Source organism: Zalophus californianus, chromosome 5 (assembly GCF_009762305.2).
Source record: "Zalophus californianus isolate mZalCal1 chromosome 5, mZalCal1.pri.v2, whole genome shotgun sequence".
NCBI lineage: Eukaryota > Metazoa > Chordata > Mammalia > Carnivora > Otariidae > Zalophus > Zalophus californianus.
In genome coordinates this window covers 94,639,051-94,658,572 of record NC_045599.1, presented here as the reverse complement: position 1 = coordinate 94,658,572, position 19,522 = coordinate 94,639,051, and the positions used below count along the sequence as shown (strand labels likewise).

The following is a 19,522-nucleotide window of genomic DNA, read 5'->3' as shown; positions in this document are numbered from 1 at the left end:
TTTGCTTAGGCTCTCCTACCTGTCTCCATTTTTAATTTTGTCAGAGTCATGAATTAAGCAAGAACCAGATCCAATTTATTAATTCCTTTCCTACTCCATGATCGTGCCCAGAGGTTTATAGGCACACACTGTAAATAACGAATAATAATAATAATAACAATAATAAAGAGCTCTCTGTTGAAAGCTGCCTTAGGGGACATCTGTCAGCTTGTCAGGGACCCCCAGAGAGCCAACTTCCTCTTTCCTCATTCCAGAATAAACCAAAAGAAGAGGAGTCTGTAAGTAACAGGAACTTCGAGGCCAAGTAGAGAGAAATTCCCAGCCCCATCCATGTTCTTGGCTAGCCATGAAATCTTGATCCTTTTTTCCTACAAAAATAGTCAATGTATACATTAATGTGCCAAGCACTTAGCACAGAAGACCAAATGCATCTTCACAATAGCCCTACTAAGTAAGTATTAAAATTATCCTCACTTTACACATAAGGACACTGAATACTCAGAAAGGATAAGTAATTCTAGGATGTACAACTTATAAACTGAGGAACAGAGACACATGATTTCAAACCAAACCTGTGCTCTTTTAGCCACACTAAGCTCTCAGAAACTTCTAGATCCTTCTCGAAAGTCTTTTTTGAGCATTCCAGCAAAAATTCCCAAGCCGCGGCCCTGGTACAAAAGAGAATTAGGCCAGTGAAAATGTTGTTTAAAACACACATTGCCCTCCAACTAGCGCCCTTCTCTAGGAGATGGATGAAGATTTTTTTTATTCATTCAACAAACACTCCCCAGCTCCCACTCTGAGCCAGCCACTGGACTAAGTATTGACAATACAGTGGCAAACAAAGCCCAAGCCCCCACAAGCTCATGGTCTAGCAGAAAAGAAAGACAAAGAAACAAATACAGTAAGTATTTTGGAGTATTCTTAAGAATATAGGGGATACACCGAGAGGATTGGAGGGGAGATGAGTTCCTAAGCAAATACCTCATGTGACATCAGAGATGCCGCAGGGGAGGAACAGCATATGGCCCTGCCACTTCCCAGCTTGAATGATCTCAAGCCCCAAACTAAACCTCTCTGAGCCCCAATTCCCTCATGTATAAAATGCGGATAATGCTGTTTTGCAAGCCCGGAACAATTAAATGAGATAACACAGGCCATTTTTAACATCGCTTTTCTTCTATCACCATGTATCACTCATCACTAAGTCCGTGCTGATTCTATCTCCTAAATGCTCCCTGATCTCATTTCTGTCTCTTCTGCCATCATTTTGAACGAGGCACTTTCAGCTTTCACATGGACTGCACTAGACTCCTTATTGGACCTCCTATTCTTTTCCTCTTCCTACCTGTTCTCCATCGTGAAGCTAGAGTCATCTTTCCAAACCACAAATAGGATTGTGTTGACCACCACCATTCCCACCCTTCACCTGTTTAAGAACCCTTAGTGGCTCCCCACAGGTCTCAGGAGAGACCATAATCCTCCACACAACCTCCATGGCCCTGGCAAGGTCTGGCCTCTGTCCTTCTCTGGTCTCCTTTTGCCCTAGACACCCCCTCGCGCCCTGCACCCCAGCCTTGCCAGACATGCTTCCAAGCCATCACCTCTACCAGGCTATCTTCTGACTCAGGGTCCATGACCATGTTGTTTCCTTTGCCTAGACTGCTCTTCTCCCCTTCTGATCTCAGCCTGAATGTTCCTACCTCAGAGACACGCTCCCTGAAAGTTGCCCCCACCATGGTGTCTTTTTCCTGGACAGTGCTTAATTAAATGATCGCTTAATATGTTTTTGTGCCCTTTGTGGGTGCCAGTTTGTCTCTTCCTCCAGACCATGAGCTGTCCGCACCTGGCTCTAGACCAGCAAGAGACCTGTTGGTTGGAGCTCACCACTAAATACCTAGAACTTACTATCTGACACAGACACCAAGCAGAGATATTCCAGAAAGATTCGTTGCATGCACTGATGCATGGGATTCAGTAAGTTTATACAAATGTGAGTTCCTTTTTCCTTGCTTATTGCTCCTTATGCATACAAGTTTTGAAAATCTGCTTTTGTTTTGTGGTCGTTTTAATGAAATAAATGATTTGTCTGAGTCCTTAACAGTGCAGACTCCTAGAATTGCCCCCCTGTACAAGAGACGGTCAGCAGATGGCCCCAGAGGAGCAATTATTGAAGCCAGGTCAGTGAAAGGAGCAGCTGCTGGGAGACAGCCGACACAGTCCTGGGTCAAGTCCATCCTTGAGCCACTCAGAGAGACCACTGCCACCACAACCAGGTGGCGTACGGCAGTGGGGGTCTGACTCGCCATGTCCAAATCCTTTGGATATGTCCTCAAGAAACATAGGAATTCATAGGGAAGGAGATCAGAGGCCCATGTAGATTATTTTAACACAAATCCACCGCTTGCTCCTTAATTTGTCAGTTTTCACGATGAAAAATTTGCAATCAAGAGCTCACACCGTCGGGTTGAGTCATGCATGAATGTTAGGGGAGATCTGCTTTCTTTGGGGGCCACTCTTCGCTTGCCAGTCGTAGTTTTATTTCCATTTTAATTTTCAGAGCGTCTGCCCCCCAGCAACAGCCTGTGGTTTGGAATTCATGGCTCTGTTGTGTGTTTCTGCACTATGCTTGCTTGTAATTGACAAATTTAAATTCTGGTCATATTTCATTTATTACACAGACCCGGGGAAAAATCCTCGGCAAAAACCTAATTACAGTGAAAGTGCCACAAGGTAATTGCTGGAAAAGAACTCCTGCAGCAGTGGGGCTGAATATTTCATCCACCCATAAAACGATTATGCTGACAAGAGTCTGAAAAATAATAAAATCTGTTTAATAAAAAAGAAGCAAAATATCAGTGTTTTTACACACAAAGTATTAAAACATCCTTCATTTTGGACAGATCCTAAGTCATCTGATTTTTATTCAAGCGATGATCCATGGCCCTGATGGTTCCTTCATCAGGGACCGGAGTTGCGTGATCCTTCCCGCACAAAGCTGCCTGGAAGCTCTCAGGCCTGTTGTTTCCTAGAACAGCCACGAGTCTGCTTTTCATGGCTGTGTCGGATCTTTGGTCTGTGTTCCAGCATAAGAGAGCAGACAGAACTAAGGGGAAAGCTTAGTGTTTATGTTGCAGTGGTTCATCCACTTTCTGCTTCGCTCCCAGGGGGGCTGTCCTCTTGCAGGGGGCTCAGAGGCCACGAAGGGGGACTTCTGCTGTCAGAGCATTGCCGGGAGTCTAGCTGAGCAGCGGGTGCTAATGCGCAGCCTGGTTTCCCTGACTCTCAAGGATGGCACTATAGCAGCAGGCCAATTCATTTACCCAGGCTGAACTGAACTGAACAAGGATTTATTGAGCACTTACTATATTCCAGGAGTGGGATTAGGCAGAGGTTACCATGATAAACAATAAAGGGTGATGGGGAACAAGATGTTCCTGCCCTTCCAGGAGGTATGTATTAGTGAGGCAGACCCAAACAAAACCAACAAAAGTAAACAGAAACATAAATTTTAAAATTACAAATGATATCGAGTGTTCTATGGCAACAAGGGGCTGGGATAGAGAATGGGGTAACATTAGAGGATGGCCCCTCCGAACCCTAAAGGATGAAAAGGAGACAGTATGGGAAGGCCAGAAGGAAACAGTTACAAAAGAGTTGTTGGCACGGACTTGGAGTGTTTGAGGAGTGAGGGGGAGAGAGACCGACCGGAGCTCAGGGTCAGCAGGTGGGTGCTTCTTCCCAGGGCTATAGGAAGCCAGTGGAGGGTTTTAAGCTAGAGAATGGCACGATCTAATTTACATCTCAAAAAGCTCATCCCGTTGTAGTGTGTAGAGCCAGCGGATCATCATGTGCAAGAGCAGCAGTGGCAAAACCCCCGAGGACGCTATTGCAAGCAGCACAGGTAGGGCGCGGTGGTTTCCCACAGCAGGGGGCGGCTGCGGAGCTAGAAGTAGGCGGAGTTTTATTACCGAAACTTACACATACAAATGTAAATGTTCGCGAAAAATCATATAACATCTCAGACCTTAGCACTAGATTTCCATCACGATGGCAAGGGAAACTGGAAGCCAACAAACAAAAAGCAGAGGGAACAGAAGAAATACAGACCTAAATTAGGAAGAACCTGAAACTGGAATGTCCATCCCCTACCCCCCTCCTCCCCTCCGCCTGTGAATCAAGAGGACCTGGTGAGTCTCCATGCTGCTGTGCTGGGGAGGGGGGCCTTCCACCCAAAACTCTTTCCTCTCTCAAAGGGAAATTAAATGGACTGATTTATGCTTGAAAATTATATGTATATATACATAATATGTATATAAAATATATATTTATATCTAATGTATATTAAATTATATATGTGTGTATTATATATGTGTATAATTCTGGCATCAGTGGCCAAAATAAGTTTCAACCATGGTCATGCACATGGGATTTGTAGAAGGTGCCCAGTGAAGCCAGTAAGTCACTCACTATTCCTCCGCAGTATGGTTTGCAGTCGAACTAGGTTAAGATGGAAGGAGGAAGGATTAAGAATGCAGATTTAGGGACCCCCTACCTTAGATGTACTAAATCAAGGTCTTTGGGGTGAGCCTGGGAATCTGCATTTTCACGAGCTTCCTGAGTAATTGCCCCGTAAGGCTTGAAAAGTTCCGCTTTACAGTAATTGTTGTTGTGCCCACATTGAGAGATGCCCTGGAGAGTTTAAAATATAGAGAAGAGGATTGGGACTAAAGTCACAGCTGGGCTATATAAATAAACACAGAGAAATGAAATCACGCATAAATCTCACTTTACCCAGAGATCTTTGTTAACATTTGGGTGTATATTCTTCCAAACCTGCTTTTACGCATATATACATATTTTCATTTACAAAAGGTGCGTATTCACTTATATTCTATTGTAATTTACTTCATGAACATAATATAATTTTTTTCATGAAGATATTCATTTTTCATTGCATGGCTGGCTGATGAGGATGAGGTGTGGGGAGGTGAAGTTTTTGCCTGGGGAGAGAAACATCTGATCAGGATCTATGTCTTTAATAAACAGGGGAAGTATTGTTGGGGGATGCAGGGCTGACATGATAGAATTGGAAACATATTTTATTTGGGGAGAGAAAAGGTTTTCTCTGATTGGTGGATCTCTGGAAATAAACACAACTTGTATCATGAATATGACTTGCTGGATAAAGGCATTTTTCTAAAAAGCCAAGCACAAAGAGTTTTCAGACAAACGGGCATAGCAAGCAACTGTCAAAAACAGCACCATGCTGAATGTTGTCAGCTTTTGTCCATTTGCTTCATTCTTGCATTACAGGAATGTTGAAGGAAGAAGAGGGCCAAATTCTGGCACAGTAAGTATGTATTTTATTATTTCGGGCATCAAGTTGGAAAACTTCAATATTCTCTCTTGGCTTCCGTACCTACTGAATCTACAAGCCTTCAGACTGTTTGCTTTTCTTTTTAGGGGTTGAAGTGTTTGGGGCATAGGGTTGCCAAATTTAGCAAATAAAAGTACAGGATTCCCAGTTAAATTTGACTTTTAGATAAACGAATAAATTGTAAATATAAGTATGTACCTACCCAATATTCAGGAAATACTTATTTGTAAAGAAATTATTTGTCGTTTACTTAAAATTCAAATTTAACTGGGTGTCCTATATTTTATCTGGCAGCTATATTTGGGTACTGCCCTATTTCAGAGGAAAATGTTGATACACACTGTAATTTCTTTTTTTCCTCAGCTTTATTGAGGTATAATTGACATATGGCATTACATTTAAGGTGTACAATGGGATGATTTTATATACATAACTATTGTGAAATGTTTACCATAACAAGGTTATCCGTGACTTCACATAATAAGAATTTTATTATGTTGTTGCTTTTATGGTGAAAACATTAAAAGCTCCACTTTCATAGCAGCTTTCAAGTACACAATAGAATATTGTTAACAGCAGTTACCATTTTGGATCCTTGGAATTTGTTCATCTTGTAACTGAAAATCTGTCCCCTTTCCCCAACATCTTCACGTTTCCCCCACCCCCTAACCTCTGGCAAATGCCATTCTACAATCTGTTCCTAGGAGTTCAATGTTTTTAGATTCCACATATAAGTCTCTGTCTGACATGTTTCATTTAGCATAACGGCCTCAAGGTCCATTCCTGTTTCGCAAATGGCAGGATATCTTTCTTTCGTGTAATTCCTTCATTAGAAGTGAAAATATTTTAGTTACAGCGAGCAATGTGGATTTTTGTTAGTAACACCTTTCTATAGTTCAGGAGTGTGCTTCTTCTGGAGAAAAAGAAAATGATTTTGCCCAATAGAACATCAGCTGCTTGAAGAAGACAATGGGCAGGGAGCCCACCCCTCACCTCAGACCACAGTGGCCAAAGTCACGTGCCTTCTCCCTTTCTTGCCGTGACTGGCTATGGGGAGAACATTGGTTGTTCTGACACATGGAGATTACCTTGATCCATCAGATACTGGTCATGCTTCACGAGTAATGATCTAAGCATGCACTTGTCACCACCTACATTTATATGCAAAAAGGTTGCACAAAGCCATATTCAGATGGGAGTTGGTGCTCCAACAGGAGTCCCCAGGCAGAGACCAGCACTTGTAATTGATGATGAGCAGGGAAACAATGGGAATGGGAACTTTGAGAGCAAGTGCAAGAAGTGAGATAATTTACTCAATTTGTTTTCCTGGAAACGAAGACTTTATGTCAAGAATTCGTAATAAAACTAACTGAGGCACTCACACACGACTCCATAAGACGCTTAATCACCTTGTTGTTCTGTAACAACTTTTCTCTTTATGGGACAATTTACCAGCTTTTTAATCTTCTTTATTTGATTAACATTAGAATCAACAACTGCAACCTGTGTGGAGTTCCAGTAAAGCTTTGCAAACTTATTAAGGAAGATAGATTTTTTAGGGCCTCATCTATAACAGTCTCAAGCTTCAAGTAGCAGATCATGCTTTTAAAGTTTTATTTTCTCAGGAAAAGAAATAAGAATCTATAGTTACTTGGGGAGGAAAAACACTACAATAAGTAGTCATTGTTACTCTAAGACATTTTTATGAAGGAAAATACATTATTACAATCTATCTTTTTCTGAGTCCACATTTCTTTTTTCTTCTTATACCACTTATTTTAAAGAAACACAAAGTTGATTCTTCTTCTTTTTTTTTTAAAGGCTTAATGATGATCTTTTCCAAATTACAGCATTTGAGTCTACTCATAAGAAGTAATCAGCGTTCAGGATAGGGGGAAGTTCTATCAGAAATCCTGTAAGCAGAGTCCTAATCCACAGGTATCTGAGCTGAAGCAGGACACGCAAACACTTCCTGAATCCTGTGAATGGGGTCAGTGGGTTTGGGCTGATGGGGCCCCACAGACACCACATCCTACCAAGACGCAGCCCCCATCATCCCTGGATTTTCAGGATTCTCAGTCTCAATGCTATCTCAACCCACCTATGCTTTTCACCTTACTTCTCTTAAACACCTCATCTCCTTCTGCTATAATCTATGTGGAGTTTCCAAACACACAATCTGGATGCAGGTCTGAGGTACAGTTTTCCCTAGTCTGAGTCAATACAAGGGGGAGACATCCAGTAAGATTTTTATTAAGCTGGTCTTACTCTGAAATCACTATAACCTTCCTTCTTTTTTCTTTCTTCCTTTCTTTTTGGATGTCAAATTATCTCTGCTTTTATAAAAACAGTGATGGCAGTTATTTTTGCTTTGTTAATGTCCTTAATTTAGAAAATAAATGTTGCTCACCACATGTTGGTCACTTGCATGCTTGTATGTGCATTAGTACACCTGTGTTTAAGGTCAGTGATCTGTGAAATAAGTACATCTAACTCTGCATCAGACAACATATTCCACAGTGTCAAACTGAAAGTGACTGGATATAAAATAAACAACAGACTATGTACTCTCAGTTGTCAGGAAAAGACTGGTTTGAGAGCTGCTGGATATTATAGGGGAGACTTAACAGAAGGCAAAGACTTACTTAACCTAAAGCCTTCCCGAGGGAAAGTCTTTGAGTCAGCCCCAGAGGTTGCAGTGCCAGAGATTCCTCTTGGAATCTAGCAAAGATGGCTTGAATCCCAGCTTCTCCACTGGCAAGAGACCAGTGTATATCTCTCCATTGGTCTGTACTCTTCACTCATCTATAAAAATTTATAGGAATGGTAATAACTAACATTTATTGGGCACATCATCTGCCAAGCCCCTTTGAGGCATTATCTCACTTAAACCTCAAAAGAACACTAGAAGGCAGTTATTATTATCTTCACATGATAGATGAGGACACTTAAACTCTAAATGATTAAACTGTTTACCAGCATCTCTCTAGCTAAACAAATGCTGGAGTAGGATTCAAACCTGAGCAGTTTCAGTCCAGGGTCTAGCCTTAATCACACTCCTATACTGTGAAAATTAAATGCAGATAAGGGCTGGGAAGCACCTAGCACAGTGCCTGGCACACTGGAAGCAAAAATGTCTGCGCCTTCTCCACCCTCCCTCTCTGCCCACAGGTCCGCGGCCAGTCCCTTCCAGCTTAGCACCGAGCACCCTCTCGGCAGGGGCCGTGCCTGGAACTACAACTCCCAGGATGCAGCAGGCAGAGAAGCTGGCCAATCAGGATGCACAGTCCTGCTATTCACAGTCGGCTCCGCCCCACCGGCTGTCAGAGCTTTGGTGACGGTTCGCCAGGTGGGTCCTCACGGGGTTGGTTTGTGGGCCAGCCAAGGGTACTGGGTTTTAAATAAATCCTAATCCGGTTTGGGGGCAAGGCGAAGGCTGTTGAAATTTCCAGGCTGCCTCAGACTCCATCGTCAGCCTCCAAATGGGCGGGCCCCCAAGGGCCCGGGGCTCCTCACAGGCTTCCGTGGGTTCCAGAAGGGGCCGGCCGGTGGTTGTCCCAAGGCCAGGGTCACGCGGAGTGCGTTTTGCGTCGTCCTGATCCGGCTTGGGAGCAGGAGGGCTGTGGAAACTTCGAGGCTATCTTCAGTCACCAAGTGGCAGTTGGGTGGGCCAGCGGCATCCTGGGGTTCCTCACTGGTGTAGGTTGGGATGAGAGGGAGGGGTTGGCCTTTAGAACAACAGCTGTGGGGATGATCCTCGTTTCTCAGGATGAGGGCCCGAACCCTGCGTGCCGGCCTTCTGGCTGGAGGTCCGTGCCTTGGTTGCATTAGTGCCTTCTGTCGGCGGCATCCCGGCCTCAGATTCCACTACTCCCTCTGTCCCCAGAGCCAGCTCACCACGTCTCACCTCTGGGGAATGCCCTTGGACCGGCCTCTCCTTTCAGTCCGAGCGATGGCCTACCTGAGATCTCCACGGAAGGCTTGACACACCTCTGACCTCTCTCCAGGCCAGTGGGGTCCAGCCCCAGCTCTGCTTTCTGACCCCACCCGTCCAAGGGCACACTCAAGGGCACTGGATAACCAGACCCGGGGTGGGAGGGTCAACTTTCTTGGATATTTCCCTATCCATGTAGTTTCTACTTCCCTCTAGGTTTTTTAATTTTAACGTTTTTTTACAACCATTCCTCATTTTTAAAGTTCTTTAATTACACTTTCTCCACCCTCTTTATTTTAATCAGCTTTTCTCCCCCCGACCCCCATCCCAAACACAAATCTTTTGATTTGCTATACCCAACCAAGTAAGATAGCTACCATTCCCTTTTTGGCTTCTAGGGTATTGTAGGTGCATGCAAAATATATTTTATTCATTGGAAAACGAAATTTTTATACCTTTGTAGTGGCTCTAAAGTGAGTGAAGTAGGATAAATTCCTCGACTCAGGAGAAAGCAGAGACAAGAAATTGACTTAACGGTTAGTTTATTTTCATTATTTTGGACAAGCAGCCTGACCCATAACTGCCCTGACTCACACTGCTGGAGTTGTGTAGCCAATTGTGGTTTATTTTTTCAAGTCATTTTGAGAGATTTGAATGGCTAAGGTTAGTTTCTAGTGAACCACCTGTTTATGTATTTGTACCTGGCACAATTGGTTAAAAAAATAGGTACTGTACATATAACATGGTAACCTGTTGATTTACACATTTTAGTTAACCAGAATTTTTAAAAAGTGTATTGCCCTAATTCCCAAAGCTAAAATAAAAGGGGTCCTTTTGCCATCTTCTTAGTTTATAAATTATAATTGAATCTTACTTTGAGTTTTACTATGAACTTAGAGTTTTAATGTGGACCCTGTCATTCAAGAATCAATTAGAAGAATACACTGTCTTACATAAACAAAAATAGAGAAAGTTTTATACAACTACTCAATTATAAGGTAGCTTATAAGTGCTGAGGCTTTCTGAAAAGGGGACCACTGCATTTCCATTGTAAGGGCCCCATCTTGTTATCTGGTTTCATGAAAGAAGAATTCTAGTTGGAGGTGTCTTCAGTTGGAAAATATAAACAAGTTGATGCCTTACTATACTAGAACTTTAACCGTTATGTTGACTGTCATTTCAGAATGATTTCAGTTCTGAAATAACAGATTTTCCTTTTAGAAATACCAAAGCTTTAAGTATTTTCAAAGTGCACATAAATGCTTCTGATTTATACATTTTGTTTCTCTTTTAAAATCAGATGTTTAAGAATAATGTTCCTGACCATGAGCTAAATGTGGAAGCCATAATTAAAAACATTAACACAATTTCTTCAGAGTTGAAGAAGATGAAAGGTAAGTATGGAATCCCCAAATTAAAATGTTTGCATGCCATAGTTATAAAACAAACAATAGAGCCAAATTGTGCTTCTGCCGGGATATAACTGGATTTGCCTACTAATTAGGATTTCTCTACTTCTTAAGAAATGTTGACACTGTAATATGAACTAGATCTCTAAAGATGAATTATGTTTGAGAATTTTCCTGGGAGTTAGCAGACTTGAATTCCCATCCCTGACACTAGCAAGCTTATGATGTTGTCTAACTAACCTCTTTAAATTTACTTTCCTTCCTTCCCTTCAATAAACTATTGCACGATGATGTCACGCTCTGCAAAATTCAGTGTCTCTATCCATTAATCTTTACCAAGCCCCTAAGTTTCCTTCCAAATTAAAATTATAAGTTTGTTTGATTCTGTGAGTTCAGGGTTCTTCATTTTAAACAGATTCATAGAGTAGGATTAGACCTTACAGTTCATGACATTTAGTCATTCACCAGACATGTAACATCTCTGTGATTGAATATTTCTAGGGACAATTTATCCCTGACCAAATATTTCCTCTGTTGGAGAACTCCCTCTCTCACCAGTCAGCCTCTTCCTTTTTAGATGGTTCCTCCTTATGGACTAGCTGAAATCCATTCCCGGCTTCCTTTCACACACTTGTCCAATTTCTAAACATGAAACTACACTGAATATATAGTTATTCTTCTTACGACAGCTCTTGGATATTTGAAGATAACCTCTCTGTCACTTACAAGGAATTCAGCTATAAAAGTAACAAAATATCAACTTAACGTGGCTTATAAAACGAGGAAATAAGAGATCCAAGGTAGGGCAGTCCCAGAATTAATTCAGAATTTTAAAGGTTTCTGACCATACCAGGTTCTTTCCATTTATCTGCTCTGTTATGTTCTCTCTGTTTATCACTCAGAGTCAATACCTGCAGGTGTGGCCATGGACAGACACTGCATCTGCCTATCTCTATAAAAGCCTTTCCTCAGGTCCCTCCAGCACATTTTCCGTTTCCTTTCATGGCCGCATTTGCATCAAATGCATATGCCTACACCAGCTGCTGTCAAGGGGAATGGGATGGCCAAGACCAGTTTGGGCCAGTCAGGACTTACTGCTGGAGCTGGGGAAAGGATCACCTCAGATGGAATCACGTTGTACCACCAAGAACAAGAGGGAAGTGTTTGTTAGTTAGGCACCAAACAGTGGGTGCCACATTTCCCAGACTTTGATATTCGAACCCTGCTGTCTCAAGAGATGTTAATAAGTGGTGTGCGGTAAGAACAGAGTCCACATTATTATGGTCAAATAAATTTGGGAAGTGCTTTATGCTGTATATTTCTCTCAAAAATTCACAGTACATATTAACAAAGGCTCTGAGGAATCTGATATAAAGAAATCTCGTTATCTTTGCTTAATTCGTCACCCCTCAAAACCAAACTCAATGATACAGTAAGGATTTCCTTTCTAAAATGTGAATCTCCTGAAAACTCTCATTAGTTCACTATTGCCCCAGAATAAAGTCCAACAAACCTCCTAGAATGGACTATAAGACCTCTTGAGATCAGGCCCCTGCCTACCTCTCCAGTATCTTATCATTCTTTTATCCCTGCACATTCTGTGCTTCAGCCACACCAAACCATTTGCTGAGCTACATATTTGCTCTTTATTCATATCTGTATTTTAATAACACATGCATCTTCTGAAATGCCCACTGCTGCACCCCCACCTCCACCCAGCCAGGTTAACTGCTACTTGCTAGTCAAGGTTACTTACACTGGCAAACTTTTTGTAAGCAAGCATGTTATCTCTTCTACCTTTCATATCATCTATCACACTGTGTTGTAATTGCGTGTTTACTTACTTTTCCTATCCCTGCTCAACTGTAAGCTCCTTAAGGGTCTTCCAGGCACTTAACATAGCACCTTGATATAATAGGTTCTTGGAAATGTTTATTAAATGAAAAATTGGTGTCTGGATACTTGTGTTCATTTAAAACAGAGAAGCTTTAGATTTTTCTCAAACTTGATTTAACTGTGCTAACTTGGGGATTATTCTTCCGTGAAGTAAAATAGACGTGTGATGAATGTGTTCCTGAGAAGCTGTGGGGTAAATCAGGCAGTTAGGCTATAGGGGCTTGTAGAGCTAGAGTCAGAGAGCAGACTTCTGGTAAACATGGAAGATTAAATGAACAGCACTCCTTTTAGCCAAACGTCCTTTTCTCAATAATAATGTCAATAGCTGACACATAGTATTTACCGTAATCCAGATGCTCTTCCAAGAGCTCTGTATAAATGGACTCAATTGTCATTACAACCTTGTGAGGTAGAAAATACTACCACTGGCATTTACAAATAGAGAAACAGACATAGAGAGGTTAACTACTCTTCCTAGATCACACAACTAGTCACTAGGAAACCTGAGATTTAAATTTAAAGTGGTTTTAAAGAGACAAAAATGCACAAGGTAAAGAGCTCTCAAAAAAAGTTAACAGTGAAACAGAAAGCAAATGGAAGCAAACAGAAAAGTCTGAACCCTAAAGTCCAAAAATCTGATCTGTGAGCTGGCTGGGTAGAGCCAATGAAGACTCAATATTTGGTGGCACCAGAATCCTCAGGAAGTGGGGGTAAAAGTGGGGTTAAGAACAGGAAGGCTGGTTAAATGTTTAAGAAGTTGTAGACCCTAGAGAGATAGATGAATGGATGGATGGATGGATAGATAGATAGATAGATAGATATTAAAAAGGGGCACCTGGGTGGCTCAGTCAATTAAACATCTGATTCTTGATTCAGCTCAGCTCATGATCTCAGGGTCATGAGATAGAGCTCCGCGTGAGGCTCCGCGCTAGGCATGGAGCCTGCTTGAGACTCTCTCTCTTTTTTTTTAATTTAAAAAAACTTTTACTCTCCCTCTGTGCCTCCCCCACCTCTCTCTCTTAAAAAAGAATTAGAAGAAGAAGAAGAAGAAGAAGAAGAAGAAGAAGAAGAAGAAGTTGTAGAACCCTAAGTTCTCTTCCCCTCTCTGAACTAGGCAACTGTCCTTTTCTATGACAGAAGAGTTGAGTTTTATTCCCTGACAGGATCTCTGGCCTGTAGCCATTAGCCACAAGTTGAGGCAAAGAGTACTGTACTGAAAACAAAGATATTAAGACAAAGTTTACATACTGAATTACAAGACTCCCAGCTTTCTCTTCCCACTTGGCTACAAAACATTGGCAGCCAGATTTACACCCTCAAGCAGATTTTTCTTTCAGGAATCTGACTAGCCTAAGAGAAAAAAAATCTAAAGACACTGAGAGCAGAGGTTTCTCCCAACAAAATACCCAGTCAGCTCACCCCCCAGGACAGGCTACCATCATAGGCACAGAGTTTCCAGTTGTCTTTACTGCCATGGTCTTAAATATGAGCAGATAGCTCTGGCGCAATAGATATTTGATGAAAGCATCTAATATGAAAAGCAGAGACAAGTCAATACATGGATTCCATCAATGAGGAAGAAACAGAAATCATGAAGTAAGATGAAAACTCCCAAGAAACTATCAATAGCTGAGAAGTAAAAGAAGATGCTATGTCCATGAGACAGGAACATGATCCTATAAAAAAATTTTAGAGAAGGGAATTGTTGGAAATTAAGTGGGACAATAGAAATAACCTCTGTGTAAGGGTTTAAGGATAAAAGGACAATCCCCTAGAGGGGAAAAAAAATAGAGGTGGAAAGTTTTGGGGAGAAAAAAATTACAAGATCAGTCAAGGAAGTTCAACATTCAGTAAACAGGAATGTTATAAAAAAAGAATGCAGACACTGCACAGGGAGGAACTCATTAAAGAACTAATCTGAGAAAAATTTAAAGAGCTGAAGGAGAGGAGTTTCTATAATGAAAGAGCCCAACACGGTGGTTAAAAGTAGACCCCCAAGTACAATACTGTGAAATTTTGTTCTGGAAGAACAAAAAGTCCTTGAAGTTTCTAAAGAGAAACAACGATTAAGAATTAGAATCATGAAAATTCTCAAAGCTACATTGGAAGCTAGAAGACAGTGTAGCAAGGCCTTGGAAATCTGAAGAAACATGATTTCTAACATATTTCTATAGTCAATCTATTAAAGCATTGGTATAGAGAGAGAAATTTTCAGACATAAAATTTTTCCCCCTTCAGAAAGTTACTGATTACTGAGGTCATATTCCACCAAACAAGGTAGCAGACCAAAAGAGAAAGAAATGAGATTCTGGAAAAAGGATACTCCACACAAGGGAGGGGGGAAAGAAGTCCCTAGGATAATGGTGAAGGGAGTTTCCAGATGCGTGCTGTGCTGCAGATCTAGAGAGCAAGCAGTCCGGACTAGAGTAGATCATAAGGCTCTAGGAGAGGAGAGACTTTCAACAATCAGATAGCTAAGGCATCTGACTATATACTAGAAGGAGATCGGCCCAACTGGGGAAGATTTGGGATATATTTATGATAATTAAGCAGTGAAAACAAGAAAATTACTAACTGGGTGGCACCATGCAGGAAGGGAAATGTACTGCAAGGCTCAGCTGTGGAGAATATTTATATAATCAAAACGTTTTAACCTTTAAATGTTTAGCTAACAAAAATTCTACTCTTGGGTGCCTGGGTGGCTCAGTCGTTAAGCATCTGCCTTAGGCTCAGGTCATGATCCTGGGGTCCTGGGATCAAGCCCCGCATCGGGCTCCCTGCTCGGCGGGAAGCCTGCTTCTCCCTCTCCCACTCCCCCTGCTTGTGTTCCTGCTCTCACTCTCTCTCTCTCTGTCAAATAAACAAATGAAATCTTTTAAAAAGTAAAAATGAAAAAAATATTGTACTCTTAAGTACACTCTGGGGGAGTGGGGGGTGAGTGAAAAGAACTATATCATAATCTTCTGTAGTCAGAAGCAGATAGATAATACCTACAGTTGAAAAAATAAAATATGCATGTCATTTAGAGATATGGAGGTAAATACCTGCCCTCCAAACAAAAGCAAAAGACACCAAACACAGACACACACAAAACAACAAAAGCAACAAAAACAATATGAGCAGGAAAAAAAAGTTAAAAGTGGTTGCCTCTTGGAGATAGGAACTGCTAATTTTCGTAACATGCTTTATAGACCTATTTGATTCTCTATACATAACATATAACACAAAAATAGTAAGTTTACAAAAAGCATAAATCAAATTTGTATAAATCAAGTTGCAGTTTAGTAAGATAGTGGAGCCTTCTAGTTAATTTTTATGCCATGCTTATTTTATAGTATATAAATTTGACTTTAAGTCAAAATGGGGCACACTTAATTGTGGTCTGATCAATAATCACTTAGGAGAAAACTAAGAATTAGAAATAGCTACTAAAAGTAATAATAGGGACACCTGGCTGGCTCGGTTGGTAGACTGTGCAACTCTTGAACTCAGGGTTGTGGGTTCGAGCCCCACACTGAGTATAGAGATTTATGTAAAAATAAAATCTTTTTTTTTCAAAGATTTTATTTATTTTAGAGAGAGATAGAGTTCAAGCAGGGCTAGGGGAAGAGGGAAAGGGAGAGAGAGAATCTCAAGCAGACTCCGAACTGAAACCAGAGCCTGACACGGGGCTCCTGAGATCTTGAGCTGAAATCAGGAGTCAGACACTCAACTGAGAGCCACCAGGCACCTCCCAAAATAAAATCTTTAAAAAAAAAAAAAAGAAATAATAGTTGTCTATGACATATGCGCTCCAAGACGGTATCTTCTATTATTTTGTTTTACACAGAGCTCTCCCAGTTGCTGCTTTGTGATCTTACTCTACATTTTAATCGTCCTGTGAAGACAGATGACTTACAGGAACCAAAAGGGAAAACCCCCTTCTCTGAAGAGTCTAAAATATCAGATGTATCCTTTGCTTCTACCAGCTTTTCTATCTGATTTCTTTTTGTTTGTTGTGAATTTGTAACTGTATTTATTGTAGAATTAACATGTATCTGGGAGAATTGAGTCTACTAACATATTTAATATGATAAAAAACAAAATAAAAATATGAGTTATAAATAATCATTTAATATTCTTGAAGGCTGTTTTATTGTTTTAATGTTTCAAAGAATGGCTAATTCATTTCACTAGTGGCAAGAATATGATATAGGAAATTGGCCATGGGGCATTGGTTATCCTTTACTTTATGCTTGAATTTGGCTCAGATTGAAAGAGAGTTAACCAAATTAGAAGTGGATGGTATGAATTTGTATTAATCAGATCTCTCCTGGTAACAAGTGCCAAAAACAACTCAAGTTAGCTGAAGCATTTATTGGGTCATGTGACTTGGAAGTGGTTGAAATAGATGTCAGGGACTCTACTAATTTATCATCTGTTTCTAACCTGGTTCTATTTCTGTGCATTGACTTTATCCTCTTCTGTTAGACTGGTTTCCTACATATGGCAGGTACAGGAGGGTAGAGATATGGCAGCTGACATGATTCACTACCAAATAGCTGCTTTGAAATCTATGACCTCCTTCATTTTAGAGATTTTCAAACATAAAGGGTAGTGTGCCCTAAAGCAGGACACAAGATCAACTCACGGTGTCTGCTATCCTCACCACCCAACTCAGTGTTTAACACAGAATAGGCACTAATTAAATGCTTGTTGAAATTCCGTTGAATAAACATGTAAATGAATGAAAATTTTTCAGCTTTAGAACTCCCTAGCTCTGGACCCTAAATTGAGAACTCCCAGTTTATAAGGATGAAGCTTGATGAAACATTATCATCATAATTGGTTAAAAGTCTCCACATACCTGTTATCTTAGCAAATTATTATCAGTTTTAACCAGGTAACGTCTAAGCTCCCTTCTGATGTTCTGTTAATTAACTTACGAAAATGAAGAGGCAAGATATTTTTCTTTGCCCCTCAGAAAACTTGCAGATTAAATAGAGAAGCCGAAAATTTTTGTCATTAATAAAAGTGGTGGAATAATAACCAAGGCCCCCAAGGGGAAAACTTGAAGAACAACCAAATGCCTGGTTTTTGTTGTGCTGAACACCTACTACTGTCTGTTAAGTGAGATAAGTAAGCTGAAGGAAAGAGCTGTGTTGCTTCAAAGGATCTATAAAGGCTCTTTAGGAATGAAGATGAGAAGGGCTTTATGGTGGAGTTGTCAGGGGATAAAAGAGATCGAAGGAAGGCATCTAATAGGCAAGTCTGATCACATTTTTCTGTGGATATGCATTGCTCTTTCATCTTTGCTGGAAGACTTTGGTAAAATCCACATCACTTGAAAATGCTTTTGGAGTTGTGGGAATTGCAGAGGAGGTGGGATGTGGGTGTCGGGATATGATGCACTTATATCCAGATGTATTTGATACCAAAGCCTCATCTCTAAATTTAAAATGATTACTTTCGGTATTTGTAGCTTAAATTTGCTTTAAAACAAAAATATAATAGTATGGACTAAACAAAGTCAATAGTTTTAGGAACACAAAAGTAAAGCAAAAGGAAAATTAATTTTAATCCTAGGAAGTTATCCCATCATGCATTTATCTTTTCATAAAAAAGTACACAAAAATCCCCCCAGCAAAAAAACACCAAATAAGAAAGGATGAAATAGTTTGAAGCCTCTTAAATGATTGCTGCTGAGAAAGTGAATTTTAGGAATTTTTAAATTATATGTATAAAACTGAGGACTGCCTCTGACTAACAAAGGTTTGGCTATGAAAAAAATCAGTTTTATGTGATATCAAAAACTATTACTGTTTCAGTGTTTTTAAACTTGCCTCAAATTATTTCTGTAACTATATAAACTACTGTACTTTGAAATGGGTATTCCAAAATACACTTTTTAAATGAATTATTACAGTGCACTACTAGACTTCAAGTGTGAACAGTATTAACTCATGCACTTTACAAACATTGAAGAAGAATAAATAAATTATGAGCTATTTGACAGTCTTCATTTCAAACAGTTTTTTATGTGAAAGTCAAAACCTTGTGCTCATGTTGAGGGGTTTGATTCAGTTCTAAGTGTTTGTCCATTCACCACGGTTGACTGATCTTCCCATGCTGGCAGCAGAGGCAGGAGGAAGGTTCATTTGTTTGGCTAACTTGCTAGGGATAACCTGCAGAATGCGTTAATGTGCACTGGTATCTGGAGCCTCGGTTCTTCCCATCAATGAGTAGAAGTGGCATTTTCCTGAAGTAGTCAATAATATCTGACACAGACAGGAAGTCCTGAAAAATTCAAAATAAGGAGATGGATCAACATTGAAATGAGTAGCATGAATTTCACCCTCATTTTTTTTTTATCTGCATAATTTCCTACCTCTTCAAGTCATGAGGATGGTGAGAAAAAAAATGTAATACTTGGCAAATATTTTAATAATTTCTGCTATAGAACTTTGAAAAAATAATGCTTCAACATACAACAAATTATGGATAAAAGACTATATATATATATATATATACACGTTATATATATGTAAATTTTAACTTTATGGGGGTCATAAATAAGAGGTCTTTGCCTTAGGATTGCTCTGTTTGGGTCTTTGATTTTGGTTTCTGTATCTCTATTTCACTCTTAGTAGTCACTAATAGTGTGAGGAGGTATAAGGAATCAGGAGGTCAGACGGTGTCCCGCTGTCTGGAGCTGATATCCGTGGCATGGCAGAATGAATGGTTCCTTCATGATCTCTCTGCTGTGTCCTCACTGCCACCTCACGCTCGCAGAGGCTCTGCAGCCAAGTCTTTGCACCCATTGCCTTCATCACCTTATCCCTGATGGCCAGACTGGAAAAAAACCCATCCATCCTTCTAGACATAGGTCAGAATCACACAGGTACCGCGGACAGCATTATGCAC

General features: G+C 40.5%; 2 protein-coding genes across 7 annotated transcripts in view; one reads left to right on the top strand and one right to left on the bottom strand.

Moving 5' to 3' along the window:
* Positions 1–4,088: 4,088 nt before the first annotated feature.
* Positions 4,089–16,699, top strand: C5H5orf58 (chromosome 5 C5orf58 homolog). Of its 6 annotated transcripts, XM_027605218.1 has the most exons (7): positions 4,089–4,190; positions 5,317–5,353; positions 8,552–8,729; positions 9,267–9,387; positions 9,778–9,850; positions 10,615–10,708; positions 16,449–16,699. In XM_027605218.1, exons 6-7 carry the CDS (start codon positions 10,615–10,617, stop codon positions 16,598–16,600), a joined length of 246 nt encoding a protein of 81 aa, XP_027461019.1. In that variant the 5' UTR covers positions 4,089–4,190; positions 5,317–5,353; positions 8,552–8,729; positions 9,267–9,387; positions 9,778–9,850; the 3' UTR covers positions 16,601–16,699. The 6 variants fall into 6 exon arrangements, with proteins under 6 accessions (XP_027461019.1, XP_027461023.1, XP_027461024.1 ...); XM_027605220.1 differs by lacking the exons at positions 4,089–4,190; positions 5,317–5,353; positions 8,552–8,729 and adding an exon at positions 8,956–9,045; XM_027605219.1 differs by lacking the exons at positions 4,089–4,190; positions 5,317–5,353; positions 8,552–8,729 and adding an exon at positions 8,989–9,079.
* Positions 16,700–18,745: 2,046 nt separating this feature from the next.
* The window catches only part of LCP2 (lymphocyte cytosolic protein 2), a 43,787-nt gene continuing 43,010 nt past the window's right edge, over positions 18,746–19,522 (bottom strand). The window contains exon 21 of the mRNA XM_027605216.2: positions 18,746–18,895. Within this exon, the coding sequence (XP_027461017.1) occupies positions 18,773–18,895 (123 nt within the window). The 3' untranslated portion in view covers positions 18,746–18,772. The remainder of the gene's footprint in view (positions 18,896–19,522) is intronic.

What these genes read in the sequence shown, in the direction of transcription:
- C5H5orf58 (XM_027605218.1), top strand. Translation starts at nt 10,615, where the DNA reads ATGTTTAAGAATAATGTTCCTGACCATGAGCTAAATGTGGAAGCCATA. An exon ending in AGAGTTGAAGAAGATGAAAG is followed by an intron (nt 10,709 to 16,448) that starts GTAAGTATGGAA and finishes TGTTTTACACAG; the next exon opens with AGCTCTCCCAGTTGCTGCTT.